Here is a 16,533-nt window from a genome sequence, read left to right on the forward strand (position 1 = left end):
CTATACAGTGAAGACAGTCTTAAAAATGGTATGGGCTTCAATGCACCTAGAAATGTTTTTATGGGTGTTTATGAAAGGAACAATTCCCTGTAATGGATTTTATAGATTTCCCTTAATCTTGGTTGTTTAGGTGAAATTCTTAGTAAATTAGGGATTTTAAGATTGTTACACAAAAGAACTACGCAGAAGAATTTATTCATGGCTATTATGCACAAAATGCTTAATATCCTTAGAGATCTATGTTTTGTAAAGTGGTTCTGTATTTACTGGTTTCAATACATTTTAAAGGGATTACTAATTAAAAGCAAGAAAAATAAAAGTATGTTGACACTAGAAGGAAGGTAGTAATTCGATCTTCCATTTTTGTGTATTAGAATTAAATTATATTGGTATTAGGTTTTAGTGTTTACTTGTAGCCAACATTGCATTGTGTTTATGAGAGAGAGGATAAACAGTTTTATGGACGGTATCTTCAGCCTAGGTACTGCACTGAACAGGCTTGTGTGTGTGTATTATCATCACTGGTCTGGTGATTCAGGAGCTGGTTCCACTGGAGCCAGTGAATGTAGCAAAATATTACTTTAGGTCTGCCCTTTGATCCTTTTCCTTTACACCCTGTGTAAATACGTCAGGATATGCCAAGAAACGTGTGTGTGGTTTCACTAATAAAATTTGGACTTTGGTGAGCTTTGGTGACACTTGACTTTAGTTCCAGCTCTCAGGAGTCAGAGGCGGGCAGATATCTGAGTTTGAGGCCAGCCTGGTCTACCGAAGGACTTCCAGGACATTGAAAAGCCCTGTCTTGAAAAACAAAAACAAATCTTGGCAAAACAAAACAAAACCCTTGTACTTTGTAATGTTTTTTGTGCTCTATTATAGATTAAGTCAGTGGGGGTTGGGAGAGGTGGCTAACTTGATAGTCTGTACGAAGCCCCTGGGTTTGGGTCCTAATTTCCCAAACTGGCTGTGACATACCTGAAATGTTTTTATCTGGTTGGGATGTGGATCCTGGAGAATAAGAATTTCAAGGCCATCCTCAGCTGTGTAGAGTTTCAGACTGGGCCTCCATACCTGAGATTCTAAAATCAGATACAAAGGTGCAGTTAATAGAGGTTTGCAAACAATATTTGATATGTTTTGGAAGCTAATTGTTTGAGGACTAAATGTATAATTTTATCTGAACTGTGCATACTTTACTGCGGTGTTCAGCCCAGCTGTCTAACTTTGCATCAATAGTTACTAAGATCACCTGAGGTCCACATCCATACCATCTCAAAATTTGGCAGCTACTACTGAAGATCCTTAGTGCTTTAGCTTTGCCTGACTACTTTAGAGCTCCTTTCTTGAGTTGTAAAGCTTTCTTGAGGAGCTTACTTTAACACAGAAACTGTTTAAACACTTACCCTTCACCCAAAGTTAGTTACTTTTGCATACCAATAGAAACCACTTGTAGCTTGCTTATCTTCAGTGATTGCCATGTTGCTGAGTATTACCTCATCCATTCCAGCATGATCAGGCAGTCTCTCCAATGGTACCCACTATTACTTGTTTTGGAACTTTAAAGAGATTACTAAGGGGGGGGGGGTGGGGGAAGCCAGACTAAAACTAATTTGGCCCAAGCATCAAATGCCCAGAGGCTGCTTTCCTTTTTAAAATCAGCAGTTTAGCACAGTGGTTACTTTTGTTTATGTGTATGCTGTGACCTCTGATCCCTAATCCTTACTTGATTAGGTGACACTGGGCCAGGCACTTCTGCAAAGCTATGCTGGAAATATTTGAGCTCAAATTATGACATGAGGATCAGGCCTTTCTGAAGTACATAACCAGCATGGAAGGAAGCTGGCGTTGATGCTGTGTTTTCTGAAGCAGTTTGAACACTTCATTTCTGGGCTTGCTTAAGGATGGTTTGATGTTTCAGACATATGTTTTCCTGGCTAGCTATTATATTTTTAAAAAGGTTGTGGGTTCTCTTGTAGTTTGGGGGAAAGTAGGCTCCACTGCTGTTTTGTTTTTAAAAATGTATCCTTTCTAAGTGTATTAGTGTTTGGCTGTATACATGTATGTATGTATGTATGTATGTATGTATACTGTGTGAGTGTGCCTGGGGCCCTGGAGGCCAGGAGAGGACATTATCCCCTGGGACTTGAGTTACTCAAAATTGTGAGCTGCCATGTGGGTGCTAAGAACTACAAACCTACATCCTCTGCAAGAGTAGCAAGTGCTCTCCTAGGCTTAGCCATCTTTCCCTTCCTGCCCCTTTAAGGAGCTGGGTAAAGGTTAGGCTTATTAGTTTTATGGTTTAATTCTCAGTCCTGTTCTTGTGAGTCAAGAGCTGTGTATGTGGTGGATATCAATTCAGGTTTTACTTTAGTACTAAAAGCCTCCATTGTACATTATTTGGGGGCATGAGTGTAGACCTTGTTAATTATTACGGGGTTGTGAGGATGAAGTATTAGAATGCCTCTGGAGGTCCTTAGGAAAGAACCTAGCACACTGAAAGTACCCAGTGAATGTAAGCTGCTAGTAACACTGTTTTCTTATATTACGGCTCCCCTAACCCTTCCCCTGCAGTTGTAAGTGCCTTCTGAAGAGACAGGTTCTGCTTAAGTGCCCTGACTGGTGGTTGCTGGGTTATCAGAAGTCCTTTTTAGACAAGTTAGGAGAGAGATTTTCAAAAATGACCTCAGGAGGCAAGTCCCCCTTCAAAATCTTGTGCATTATGTATTGTAAAGTCAGTTTTATTTTTTTTTCTTCCCCAGAAGAGCTAGCCCCTTCAGGAGCCTGATTATTCTTCCTGTTGTCTGAGTCACAGCCCTGCCCTTTGGCAGTATAGCTGAGTTCCCTTCCCCTTCCCTTGGGTAATTACTGCCTGTCTTCCTAACTCCTGCCCCAGTTTGCTTTTCAAGCTGTCCTAGGAGAGCTGACTAGTGAGCTTTCCTAGTAGTAGAAAGTAGTAGTAAGTTAGTTGCAGCCCATCTAGTTGACCCCAGTTAGCCTGCCCTAGTACTATACCCTGATTTGCCTGCCCATGTCTGCTGTGCACTCTATTCCCTTGGAACTATAGTGCCAAGACATGTGACTTGTGATCTCTGTCTCTCTCTGTCTCTCTCTGTCTCTCTCCACTTCGGTTTGTTTGTCTCAGACAGTGAAGGTCTTTTGTAGAAAGCTCTCCATGTGGTTCAGACTTACCAGTGGTCTCCTAGTTGTAGTGTCTCCATGTGTTCCATAGCTTCCGATGGAACGAACATCTTATTTTCTTTAGTTGTAACTGCTGGCCTGTCACATGCTCCTTGTTGACACTTGCAGGCCAGTGTTTTTAGTTTACTGTTCAGGAAATGGATGGATGGAATTCTGAGAGAAGAAGTTGGAGGTCTAGTGGAGAGAAACGTTTCTGTGCTTGCTTAGTGTTCTCCAGCTCCAGGCATTTGTGTCAGGCGTGGAGTGAGGACTTTTCTACAGAGGCAGGGGGCCTCCTCTGGCTCGATGTGCTGTATGTTCTGCTGGTCTCGTTCATAGTGTATTTCATACTCACACTCTTTAGATGGATTCAGGAGTTTGTTTGGGCATTAATCTCTTTAAGTTTACTTAGTACCTTCTCAAATCTTAAAAAGAACTACTTGATTTCAATACATTTATATTCCAATCTGACTTCACCTTCCCCCATGTGGCTTACGGAGGTCATTATCTTACCAGATTATCCAGGAGTGGAGTATAAATTCCAACTAACATCAACATTTTAAAAACTGATTAAGAAAAATCCTTAGGGAATCTCATTCATGCAGTCTGTCTTTTGAAGCGGAGTCTTCCTTTCTAGCCCTGGTTGGCTTATAGCTCACTCTGTAGGTCAGGCTGGCTTTTGAACTCTGCTCTGGCACTGTGGTTGAGAAGGGCATCTGCCCCAGCCCGGGCCGCTTTGCTTTTTTTTTTTTTTTTTTTTTTTTTTTTTTTGAGATACCGTCTCTTTGTAGCCCTGGCTATCCCAGAATGCTATCCTCAACTGAGGTCCACCTGCCTCTGTTTCAGAGTCCTGGACCTAAAGACACATACCACCTGAGCTCCAAATGGTCCTGTGTCTGTGATCTTTGTATTTTGATAGGTATAAGTCTGTAGATGAAATGGGTGTGAGAGACTGTTTAAAAGAAATGAGAAGACTCCATAGCAGCTGCCATTCATTGGGCCTGCTGTGAACCCAGCCTTGTTCCTGAAGAGGTACGATTATTATCCCTGTTCTGTAAATGAGAAGACTGACGCATAATGTAGTCATTAGTGGAATTCTGACTCAGGGTTTTGGTAGCTGGCTCTTGGGTGGTTGTTGATTCAGAAAAAGCTGTAGAAGAAATTAGGTGGCGTCATCCTCTTCTGCTCCTAAAGTTTTTATATTTTTGTCTCGCTCCCTCCTTCCTTTTTCCTTCCTTCCTTTTGTTTGTGGTGTATGTAGTTCATGTACATACTGAGGCCAGATGAGGAAGTGGGGTGACCTCTGTCATCACTGTCTGCCCTATTCCTTCTAGACAGGTTCTCACTGAATCTGCAGCTAGGCTGGCAGGCTCCACTAAGCCTTTTCCTATGTCTCTCAGAACTGTATTTTTAGACCATACCTGCCTTTATTTTGTTTTATTTTACTTTTAAAGACAAGTCTTCACTATGTAGTTCTGGCTACCTTAAATTTGTATTTTGTGTGCGACTGTTTCTTGTATGCACCTCATGTACCCTTGTAGACCAGAAAATGGTATCAGATCCCCATGGAGCTGGAGTTCTAGACAGTTGTGAGCTGCCAGGAGGGTGCTGGGAATGGAATCTGGAAGAACAGCAAGTGCTCTTTAACCCTGGGCATTGCTGGCCCCACAGTTGGCTTTTTATGAAGATTCTCCTCCCCAGCCACCTTTTACATTTTATTCTACTTTTTTGAGACTGGTTCTCTGCATAGCCCTGGCTGTTTTGGTCCTCACTCTTTAGATCAGGCTGGCCTCCCAGAGTGTGGGGTTAAAGGATATACCACACACAGCCACCTTTTTTCATTTTAAGAAATAAAAAACTCAAGAGAGTACTGTGCATTGTGGATGTGATTTTTCAAAAGGCCATTATTTTACATCAGAAACTCTAGTGAAAGTGTGGCCATTGAAGTGGTTTCCTTGGCTGTAGTTAAAACGGAAGAGTGTAGGTGGATGTGCCGCTATTGAAGTGGTTTCCTTTGGGGCAGCTGCATCCCGACAGTGTTAGGTGGATGGGGAGGGAAACCTTAGACTTGCACTTTTGTTGTTTGGCTTATTGCTACACATGCACTTCGGGCTAGTCTAATTTGTGCTTGTGGTCCCTCCTCTGTATCCCAAGTTTAATTTTTGTGCATATTTTGCTTTGAGAATTACCTGGATAATGAAACCAAGCATGGTAACTGATGGTGACTTAATGATTAGTGTGTCCCCTGTTCAGATTCAGATGCATGCTGGTTGACATCCTCATAGGCAGTATGTGGAGGATGCTGAGGGCAAAGTTGGAACCCATGGACCAAAAGTTCCGTTCACTCTTTCTCTTTAACAAAAGTTTGTCTTTTGAGTTCAGCTTTGTTATGTCTTTATATGTTTTACATTTTGTGTATATATGTATGCACGTGTGTGTATACACACACACACACACACACATTTATATATATATATGTATATGTATGTATGTAACAGTCCTCCAGTGACTACAGGTTTCAGAGTTTTGGCAACAGGATAGGGTTGTGTGACAGGTGTATAGAGAGCTATCAACAGTTTGGATCTCTGTTCTTTTTCTCTCTTTTTGGAGATGTTTTCACCCAGGCTGGATTGTAATTTGAGACAGTTCAGCCTTGGTTTCCTGAGTGATGTTTTTGGTGTGTGATCCACCACCATCTGCCATTTTGCTTATTTTTAGCTTGTTTTTGGGCAAGAACTCGGGAGGTTTTTAAAAAATCTTTACTGGGGGCTGGTGAGATGGCTCAGTGGGTAAGAGCACTGACTGCTCTTCCGAAGGTCCTGAGTTCAAATCCCAGCAACCACATGGTAGCTTACAACCATCCGTAATGAGATCTGATGCCCTCTTTGGTGCATCTGAAGACAGCTACAGTGTACTTATTTATTTATAATAATAAATAAATCTTTTTAAAAAATCGTTAGTGAAGCAGGGGTTGAACAATGGCAGCTTTTACCCTTGATGCTGTGTGGTTGCTCACCATCATTTTATCTTACTTGGGAACATACAGGTTATTACCAGGTGCTGAGGTGCTGCTGGCATTGAGTACATAGGCATGTGGGATGCTAAGCAGCCTATAGAGGTGCTCCCTCAACAGTAGCTCCAGCTCTGTCAAAGATGGCTTAGATAGAAAGCATTTATGACGAGAAATGTGGAGTTTGTTGGTGAGTGCTAAACGGAGACCTCCTTACCTGGTTTGTTTTCTTAGCTAGCTCCAAGGACTCTTGAGGACGTGGGGATACATTAAACATTTATTATTGGGATTAGTAACTGGGGCTTTTAATCTCCTTTGATCTTATAAAAGTCTTTAAGAGTTAGAGTCTATGAGTTAGCTAGTAAGAAAATAGACTTGGTTTAAAAGAAACTCCTGGCCATTTATTCTTAGTGTTCAGGATGTAACTATCCCCTTTGATGGGTGGTTACACCTTGTTTATGAGTTCAGGGAGGTTTCCTTGTAGCTTCTCTGTAGCTTGGCCTGGCTAGTCTTGTTTTTACCTGAGTGGAAAGCCTTCTTTTTTCCTTTAGTGTGTTACTGTTGCCAGATCCTGATTATGCATATCATTTTCCATGTAGATCATTTCTAGCTTCTTTGATGTAATTCACACCCACATTTGCCAGGGCCAGTAGAGTACAAGGTAAGCCATCTAAGTTGATGAAATGTCAATTAGTTATTGGGGAGTAGAAGTAGTATCAGAAAGCTTAAGATGGCTTCTGCCTGGTCCCAGATGAGTTTCAGAAATACTAGATAAATGCTGGGTATTTTCCCTGGCCCAGCCTCCAGAGTAGCTAGGGGGGTATAGGCTTGTACCACCAGCTCTGTTACTCTCACACATACTGGGATTGAACCTAGAGAGGCCTTATGAGTGGTGGGAAAGCCCTCCGCTGCTCTAAACTGCTGACCATTGGCTGCTTTAATTTGAGAAATATGGTTGGGATTTAGCTTTCTTATTCCATGAAATTGTAAGTACCATTTTGTATATTTTTCTTTAAAGTGAAAGTGAATTTTCCTATATTAGTTATTATACATAAGTGCACTGTAGCTGTCTTCAGACACACCAGAAGAAGGCATCAGATCTCATTACGGGTGGTTGTGAGCCACCATGTGGTTGGTGGGATTTGAACTCATGACCTTCAGAAGAGCAGTCAGTGCTTTTAGCCGCTGAGCCATCTCGCCAGCCCTATATTGTTTTTAATAATTGATATTAAATACAATATATAGTAATATATAACAAACGATTTCTTATATTGGCCCAGTATCCTTGTTTTTATTTTATTTGTTTATTTTTTGTATTTTGAGACAGGGCTTCTCTGTGTAGGTAGCTCTGGCTGTCCTAGAACTTACTCATAGTGATCAGCCTCCTACCACCTCCCAAGTGTTGGGTGGGCACTCAGGGAAGTTGAGCTTGGGTTCCTCAAAGAAGTTGAGATTAAAGTCTTTTTAGCTATAAGTAAGTACTGCTTTTTATGGCTACTAAAGTTGTATCTTGAAGGGCCACCAAAGGAACCTTTTAAGAATATCCTTCGACAGTGTGGTGCAAGGTCTTGGTCGTCCTCCTCCATTGGCCTCCCATCTCTCCCTTCCTTTTTCTGCTGAAACCCTCTTTTGAGGAACCTTTTCCTTTTGGGGAAGTAGATGGTGGGGTGGATTCTGATTTGTGTTAGCTATGATGACATTTGATAGAGTAGAAGTCTAGGGCACTGACTTTTAGGGGAACTTGAGATGTGCAGCGAATAGCCTGCCGTTAGATCTGTGAGTTCAGGGCCAGCCTGGTCTACTTAGAGTTCCAGCCAGCCAGCCAGGGCTATGGAGAGAGAGAGAGAAAAGAAGAACCTGTCTTAAAAACAAAATCAAGGGCTGGAGAGATGGCTCAGTGGTTAAGAGCCATAAAAACAAGACTGTTCTTCTGTAGGTTCTGAGTTCAAATCCTAATAACCACATGGTGGCTCACAACCATCCATAATGAGATCTGATGCCCTCTTCTGGCGTGTCTGAAGACAGCTACAATGTACTTACCTATAATAATAAATAAGTCTTAAAAAAAAAAAAAAACCAAAATCAAGGTGTGTGTTGGGGGTGGTGGTGTGCGAAGGGCTGGATTTAGTCTTGTTCTGAGAAAAAAATGTCTGAAAGCAGTGAAGTCCTATTTGGAGCTCCTTTGGGCAAATCTGCTGTCACTGTGGTAGCAGGGTTGGAATTATTTATTCTCATTGGTGAGAGTTTTTAGCTAGATTCCACCTTTCCCTGCCACTTCTTAATTTTCCCTGTCTGTTTTGACTAAGAAAGTGAGTTCATGAACGGAATCCTAGGAAGGGATCCTATATGATTCAAAGAAACCTTGCTGGCCATAGTGGTGTTCCTTTAGTTCCAGTGCGTGTAAGGTAGAAGTATTTAGATCTTTTGAGTTCTTGAGTTGCTGTTTCAATAACAAAAACCAGATAAACCTTTTTGAAAAATTATGAAGAAAGCAGAGAGGTTCGGAGAGTTAGTTTTACTAACAGTTAAGACATACCTACAGTCCCATCACATGTTAAGACATACCTACAGTCCCATCACATCTCTTTTACGAGTGTCATTTTGTGCTAACTTGGCAGATAAAAAAATTTTAAAAATGTTTATAGTTTGTATAGTTTTGTTTTAAAACTTATATTTTTAGAATTGTCACTTGTATTTATAGATGTAATCAAGCCCTAATTTTATTCCTGAAGTTATTTGTGTAATATGTATAATTCACATCTTATATATTTTATACGTGGATATGAAGATCATCTCTTTCTTTTTTTCTTCTGGCTTTGAACAGTTTGGCTCTAACTGTTGCTTTGGTTTATCCAGGTAGCATACATACACCTATGTATTGATTTGCAGGAGGGTTTTTGTTTTTGTTTTTAAAACTCAGGGTTTCTCTGTGTATCCTAGCTGTCTTAGAACTCACTCTGTAGACCAGGCTGGCCTTGAACATAGAGATTCACCTGCTTCTGCCTCCCAGCTGCTGGGATTAAAGGCGTGCGCTACTACTGCCTGGGGCTTGCACATGTATTTTTAAGAACCATTTCTGGAACAGGCAAGATAAGCTGTCAGTTTGACCTTCACATGTGTGTCCTGGTCTATCATGTATGTGCACCCAGTAAGTAAAGACTGGGGGGAATAGAAAAAGAAGAGAAAGAAATGTTACTGGTTAATACCTTTTTTCTAAACCTGTCTAAACTTTTGTTAGTGGCATCACTACTGTTTTCCTTACCAGCTTATAATTGCTTAATATTTTTATTAGTTTTGCCAAAATATGTAAAATTATCTCCCACATTACAATGAAGTTTAATTTTTTGATGTTATGTCTTAATTATATATTTTAAAATTTTTATTGGCCATTTTAGTTTCTTTTCTGTGATCATGTTTGCTGTTTTTGCCTAATTTCCTATTGCATTTTAAAAAATTTATGTGTTTTTGCCCGCATGTGTGTCTGTGTGAAGGTGTCACCTCTTGTAGTTACAGACAACTATGAGCCAACATGCAGACATTGGGAATTGAACCCGGGTCCTCTGGAAGAGAAGTCAGTGCCCTTAACCACTGAGCCAACTCTCCAGCCCTCCTTCCAGACTTGTGATATGCCAGTCTTCATATGTTGAATATTTTTTCTTACCCATACATTCAACTTGGTTTTCCTAATTTACTTGGCTTAGCCATGTTTATAACATAATCTTCAGAGTCCTAAGATTTGACTTCAGAAGTATAAGGGATCTTAAAGCTTGAGGAGTTGTTCAAAGTCAGTGATTCAAGTAGCTCTCCCTTTGCATTTCCACCACACCACAGCCTAAAAGGAGCAGTCACATGGCAGGGCAGCTTGGTTGATTTGATAATGTGTTTGACTTAAGAGTGTGCAGTGCACAGCCAGCCTTACCCCAGGAGGGGAAGTGCAGATTCTGTAGTTCTCAGTTGTTAACACAGGTGGACTACATAGACACATTTAAGGATTAGGCTTTTTGCTTTTTCTGACACTTAGTGTCTATAATGTGAACTTTGTGTGGATAGCTCTTCTTGGAACTTCCTTGTGTTCTTCAGATTTGCATTTACCAGCTGTAATTCCCAAGCTTTGTCAAGTAGTAAGAAGTTCAGCCATTTTGTGAGTTAGGGGAATAAATCACAGTGTGCTGAAATGGATGCCTTTGGACCCAGAACCCGCAGGCTTTCTCTTTTAAGTGCAGTGTCGTTGTGCTGTCCTCTTGTGGCCATTTTGAAAATGATACTTTAAGAAATGGAAGTGACCCTGTTGTTTTTAAAGTTCAGTTTACGAAAGACTGCTTCATTTCCTAAAAATCTTAGTAAAGCTGTTTTTTCCCTTTTCTTCTCTTCTTCTCTCTTTTTCTCTTTTGACACACTTTTTTTTTGGTTCAGTAGAAAGTATAAATTTTGTTTTATAGCATTTGAATAATTTTCAGATGAATAGGCTTTTTATGAGGCTGTGGTACATAATTCATGTGAATATAATTTTTGACTGCCTTGTAACTATTACACCTTGGAAGTTAGGTTATTATTATCATAGCAGAAAGTCCTTTTATTTGAGGATTGTCACATATAAATTGAATTTGCCCCTCCACCCCCACTCCATTTGGATATAGGACACAGGATATATTTGGATATAGGACCCTAATTTTCATCTTCTCAAGTGTTGCTATTAAAGCATGTAGCACATGCCAGGCTGCCCTTTTTATTTAGTCTTAGAAAACCTCTGAGTCCATGTGAAAGTTCCTGTGTAGAGCTGACATATTCAGGACTACTCGGTGTTAGGAATGCCATGTCACTTCAGTTGTTGCTTCTCTCCTGTTAGAGGGTTTAAAAGGACCATGTTCCTTCAGCAGTAAGGACCTCAGCCTTTGCTTATTATCTCAGCACTAGTGAGGCAGAGGCAGTGTGGCTGGCAAAAAAAAAAAAAAAAAAAAAAAAAAAGAAGAAGAAGAAAAATCAAAACAACAACCTCTCCTCCCAAAAACCTTTATTAAGGTTTTTATGAAAATCATTCCTTCTCTTGAAATATGTTATCATCTAACTTGCTTGTTCCAAAATAAAGCTCTTTGTTTAGATGGGGGTCTCTGCATATCTTTCATGCTTTCCTTAATTTTGTGATGATAGACCTGTCCCTTAATACATGGGTTAACAAAAAGTCCTTCCTTCCTGATTTTTGGAGACAGTGTCTCTTGTGTAGGGTTGAGTGCTTGTTCTTGCCTTGCTTGCGTTTTTCTGGATGTGTTTGTTTAGTTAGTCAACTAGTTTGTACACCGAAAATATTGAAGCCTTAGAAGCAGCTGTGGAGTTCATCACTAAAGCCACAAACATGCCCATATCTTCTCTGGTGACATCTGTTTTCCTCAGCTGCACAGGTGCCTAACTTTATTTTCCTGGGTTTTGTTTTTGTAGTATTTTGTTTTTTTCCTTTTTATTTTATAAGCATGGAATCTAATAGCATGGCCCTTTCCACAGAACGAGCCACTCTTAACACATTTGTAGACTAGCATTTACTCACATAAATGTGTGCTGATGGGAATGTGGGTGTTTTGTGATAGTTGTATGCAGTGTTGCATTTTTAGTGGTCACTTGTACACAAGCAGAAACACAGCTTTCCAAAAGGTATATACAAAATATTACAGCTTTATTGGTTATACTAAACAATGGGAAAAGAACCACTTTATTTAGAAATAAAGATAAAACAGAAATGAATCACGGATATTTCTAGATTATTAGTTAAGAGAACAATTTGAATATAACCAGAGTGCACATTGAAATACAGTGCACTGTGTGGCAATTCATAGGGACTTGTTCTTACACTGCATTGCTATATTATGTTACATCTGCTGTGAGTCCTGCTTTTCAGCAGAAGACGAAGCCTTTGTTGTTAACTCTGCTGCTTTCTGCAGTACACTGAGACTGTCTCTTGTACTTTAGTTTAGCATTTGTCACTTACACTGGAATATTTCTTTGCTCAGAGAATATGTTGATTATACTGTGTTGCTCTGATAATTTTAGTTATAATGATTGTCATGTGATTTCACACACAAATTCTTGTTTGTCTGGAGTTCAGCTGGAAAATGAAGTCATTTCTTTTCTTTTTTCTTCTTTCTTTTTGGTTTTTTTTTTCCGAGACAGGGTTTCTCTGTGTAGCCCTGGCTGTCCTGGAACTCACTTTGTAGACCAGGCTGGCCTCGAACTCAGAAATCCACCTGCCTCTGCCTCCCGAGTGCTGGGATTAAAGGCGTGCACCACCACTGCCTGGCAAATGAAGTCATTTCAGTCACTAATCACTAATACGCTAGGCACAAGGAATATTGAAAAGATGGCCTTAGGTTTCAAGCCTGTTTGGAGGTTGACAAGTAACCACATTATTTTTATAGGATGGGACAAATGGGAGACAAGGTAATGTGTCAAATAAATAGCTGGGCTTTACAAAAACTTAGATTTATTGTTCTTTAATTGGTGTTGGGATCAAACTTCAGATTTGTACACAAATAGACAGCAGCACTGTACCACTGACCCATGCTCCTAACTGCTGGGTTTGGCTTCATTTTCCTCGGTGCAGGAATCGCTGTGCAAAGTGAGAGGTAGCACAAGTTGAGAGTTGAAGCTGATGCCAGGTGGGGCTGCCAGTTTTCATTTCTCATGGCAGTAATTGCAGTGGTAGGTCAGCATTTGGAAGTGTCTAAAGCTGAGCTCAGCACACGAGAGAGCAAAGCATGTGTTCCTACAGAAGATGATATTCAAGCTCTTGAAGTTAGATACTTAGCTTGCTGCATAAGCACTGTACAGGGGTTGGAGGTGAATGGTACTGTGATTTATGCCTTGCCTCTACAAGTGTTACATAGAGCAAATGGGGATGAGGGAAGGAATGGTGAAGAGAGAGGAGCAACTTGGAGAGAGAGCCTAGCAGCTAAGAGGGCTTACTGACTGGTCTTTGTAGACAATGTGGGCTTCAGTTCCTGCAACCACGTTATGGCTTTCAATTGTCTAAGTCCAGTTCTGATACCCTTGTCTGGCCAGGATACGTAGACATACCTGGAAGCAAAACACTCCTCCACAAGACTTGTCAGAGCCTTTGTTTTCTAGCTCACACTGAGATGGGCACAGAGACCAGGCCAGGGTATCTTATCAGGGCTGTAAGCGAAGGCCTTTGTTAAGTACTCAGTTCCCTAGCTTCCAGATTATTCCCTTGCCTCCATTGTAGGGAGGGTGCCTGTTCTGAATCTATAACTTATATAGTTCTCTCTGTAAAAATGGAGGGGGCAGAACTAACAGTCCTTTTGTGTTCTGAGTTTCATGGTATTGTTGGCTGGGAGAGCTTTCTCGTAGACATCCAGTTCTGAGACGTCTGAGATGTCAGACTCTCAAAACATTTATGTAGAAATACTGCTGCTTTCATAGCTTCCAAGTGATGCCCATGATTCTTTAGGAGGCTGGACCTAGTTAAAAGGGGGCTGGAGAGATTGATAAGAGCCTTAGCTGCTCTTTCAGAGGACCCAAGCTTGATTCTTAATAGTCTCGTGGCTCCTCAACAACAGTCTGTCTGTAACTCCAGTGCTAGAGAATCCAACTGGCCTCTGGGTACTGTACAGACCTAGTGCACAGACATGCATGCAGCCAGAATGGTGATATGCATAAAATACAAAGAACAGGGCTACACAGAGAAACCCTGTCTCGAAAAACCAAAAAAACAAAAAAACAAAAAAACAAATAAAATACAAAGAAAAGAAAAGAAAAAAGAAAAAAGGCGAACTAGAAAGTGAGAGATGTACAGATGCCCAAGCAAAACGGAAAGACAAGTTCCTTAAATCTGTCACCATAGGTTTGTTCAGGAGAAAAACGTTTATAAAGTATTTAGCATTTTACCCGACATTAAGAGGTGATAAGGCAGTTTGTGTTTCTATTGTCTTTCCTCCTTAGAGAATAACTTTTCCATTTTCATCTTGGCGTAAAGGCCTTTGTAGTGTAATGTGCTTTTTGTAGATTTGGGTCAATGAAAGTTTCCAGTAATTTATTTTCTTTCTTTCCCTCTCTCTTGTTTTGTCAGGGACTCATATTCCAGGCTGGCTTCCAACTTGTTATGTAGCAAAGGCTGACTCTGAACTTTTACTCCTTCTGAGTATGTACCACTGCACATGCATGCATGCATACATCATACTACACACACATACCAGGGCCCCCCTGCTGTCTTTGAATGCACACTATCAACCCAGATACACCGACAGCTTAGTTTCCATAGACGTTTCTTAAGTGACCTCAGTTCTCGTCTGGCAGACAGTGGTGGTACCGGGGCATTTCCCTGTCAAACGGCATGCTACTGTGCCTACCTCTCAACCTACGAAACCTATGTTTTGTGGCTCGCCAGAGTGTCATTTTTTAAAGAAAGATTTCTTTATTTTACTTATGAATACACTGTCGTTGCCTTCAGACACACCAGAAGAGGGCATCAGATCTCATTACAGATGGTTGTGAGCCACCATGTGGTTGCAACTCAGGACCTCTGGAAGAGCAGTCAGTGCTCTTAACCGCTGAGCCTTCTCTCTAGCTCTGTTTTTGTCATTTTTGAAATTATTACCTTTCATTTAAAGGGGGCATTTGGTACTTAAACAGGTGTGACTTAGTAGACAGTTCGTAGTGTTCCAATGAGGCCAGAGAGTTCCTTAAATACTCGGAGCTATACAGTTCTACCTCATTTGAATGAAGGGACCTATGTCAAGGGACCCTTGATTATGTGAAAATATGTAAAACACTTGGTATATGTATGGTACCAAAAACTACAGAAGTGAAGGTTGAAAATCATAGGGAAGCAAAGCATTATTTGCATCACAAGAATAAAAGTGAATCTGAAGATGTGAATGCTAACTTGCCGAAATTACGGTGTGAAGACTTATCACCAGATGAATGAAAAAACCATTGCTGTGGCAGTTTTCAGTGTTCTAAGTCTTTCTCTGCTTTTCTCTCTGTTAAGTCGTTCAGCTTCTGAAGAAGCGTCGGGGTCAGACTCAGGCAGTCAGTCGGAAAGTGAGCAGGGCAGTGAGCCCGGAAGTGGACATGGCAGCGAGTCCAATAGCAGTTCGGAATCTTCTGAGAGCCAATCAGAGTCTGAGAGTGAATCGGCAGGTTCCAAATCCCAGCCAGTCCTTCCGGAAGCCAAAGAGAAGCCTGCCTCTAAGAAGGAACGGATAGCTGATGTGAAGAAGGTATCTCTTGAGCTGGATATTGCAAATTTGCTACTATCTAGGACCCGCTAGCAGAGTATTTCCATAGATGGTTGATTACTATGCCCTTTTGTCTGTTTCTGCAGATAGGTACTCATAGACCTTGGGCTAGCCTGGAACTTGCTTGCAGTACAGCCAAGGCTGGCTTTCCACTCTTGACCCTCCTGCACCAGTCCTTGACGTGCTGAGAGTATAGGCGTGCACTATCATGAGCTGGCCAGTTCTTCCCTCCCTACCTTGTCCTTTGTTTTCAGACAGGGCCTTACTGTGGAGTCTAGTGTGGCCTCCGTCCTTGCGCTGGGATTATAGGCCTGGGCTATAATCACACTGCTGTAGCGTTTTCCTTGTCTGAGTAATAGAAAATAAACCATGCAACAGCCTGAACAAAGGCAATTGTAGTTATCTTTTTGCTTATTAAAAAAGAATCTTGTCGCAAAGAATTCAAAAGACAAAAATTAAGGTGCATAACATTTTCACATTGATTCCAAACCTTGGAATACATTTGTAGCCCACGTGGCCAGGATGACTCTGGACAACTCCTTCTTCCCTTGCCTGCTGTTGGGATAAGAGGCATGTGTTAGCCGGGCTTGGTGGCGCATCCCTTTTATCCCAGCACTTGGGAGGCAGGTGGATTTCTGAGTTCGAGGCCAGCCTGGTCCACAAAGTGAGTTCCAGGACAGCCAGTGCTGTACAGAGAAACCCTGTCTCGAAAAACCAAAAAAACCAAAAAAACAAAAAAAAGAAAGAAAAGAGGCATGAGGCATGTGTTCTCTTTTTTTGTGGTGTTGGGTTTGAGCATTGCTGATAAGTACGTCATCAGCTTAGGTACTTCCCAGCCCACCACATAGGAACTTGTAAGATTTTATTTGAGAGATGTGTGTGAACAACTCAAAATACAAGAGAATATTGCTTTCACTTTTTTAAAAAATAACATCTGAATAAAGTTTTGTTGTTGTCTTTTAAATTTAAGCTGCACTCTAAAATGCAATTTTGTATTTATATTACTTTTCATATTATAGATGATATTAAATTGTAGGCAGTAGTGAAAAATTTCAGAGTATATGAAGTTAAAAGTCAGCCATTTGGAGCTCTTAAGGCAGA

At 40.9% G+C, this 16,533-nt stretch overlaps 1 protein-coding gene across 6 annotated transcripts in view; it reads left to right on the forward strand.

Annotated features, from left to right (window-relative positions):
* Window positions 1–16,533, forward strand: part of Chd2 (chromodomain helicase DNA binding protein 2) — a 116,187-nt gene that overhangs the window by 7,089 nt on the left and 92,565 nt on the right. For all 6 annotated transcript variants that reach the window (XM_085841640.1, XM_029479422.2, XM_085841639.1 and 3 more), the window contains one exon: window positions 15,183–15,414. In XM_085841640.1, the coding sequence (XP_085697766.1) occupies window positions 15,183–15,414 (232 nt within the window). The remainder of the gene's footprint in view (window positions 1–15,182; window positions 15,415–16,533) is intronic.

This window comes from Mus caroli, unplaced genomic scaffold (genome assembly GCF_978045245.1).
Source record: "Mus caroli unplaced genomic scaffold, Mus_caroli_1 scaffold_8, whole genome shotgun sequence".
Taxonomy (NCBI): Eukaryota; Metazoa; Chordata; class Mammalia; order Rodentia; family Muridae; genus Mus; species Mus caroli.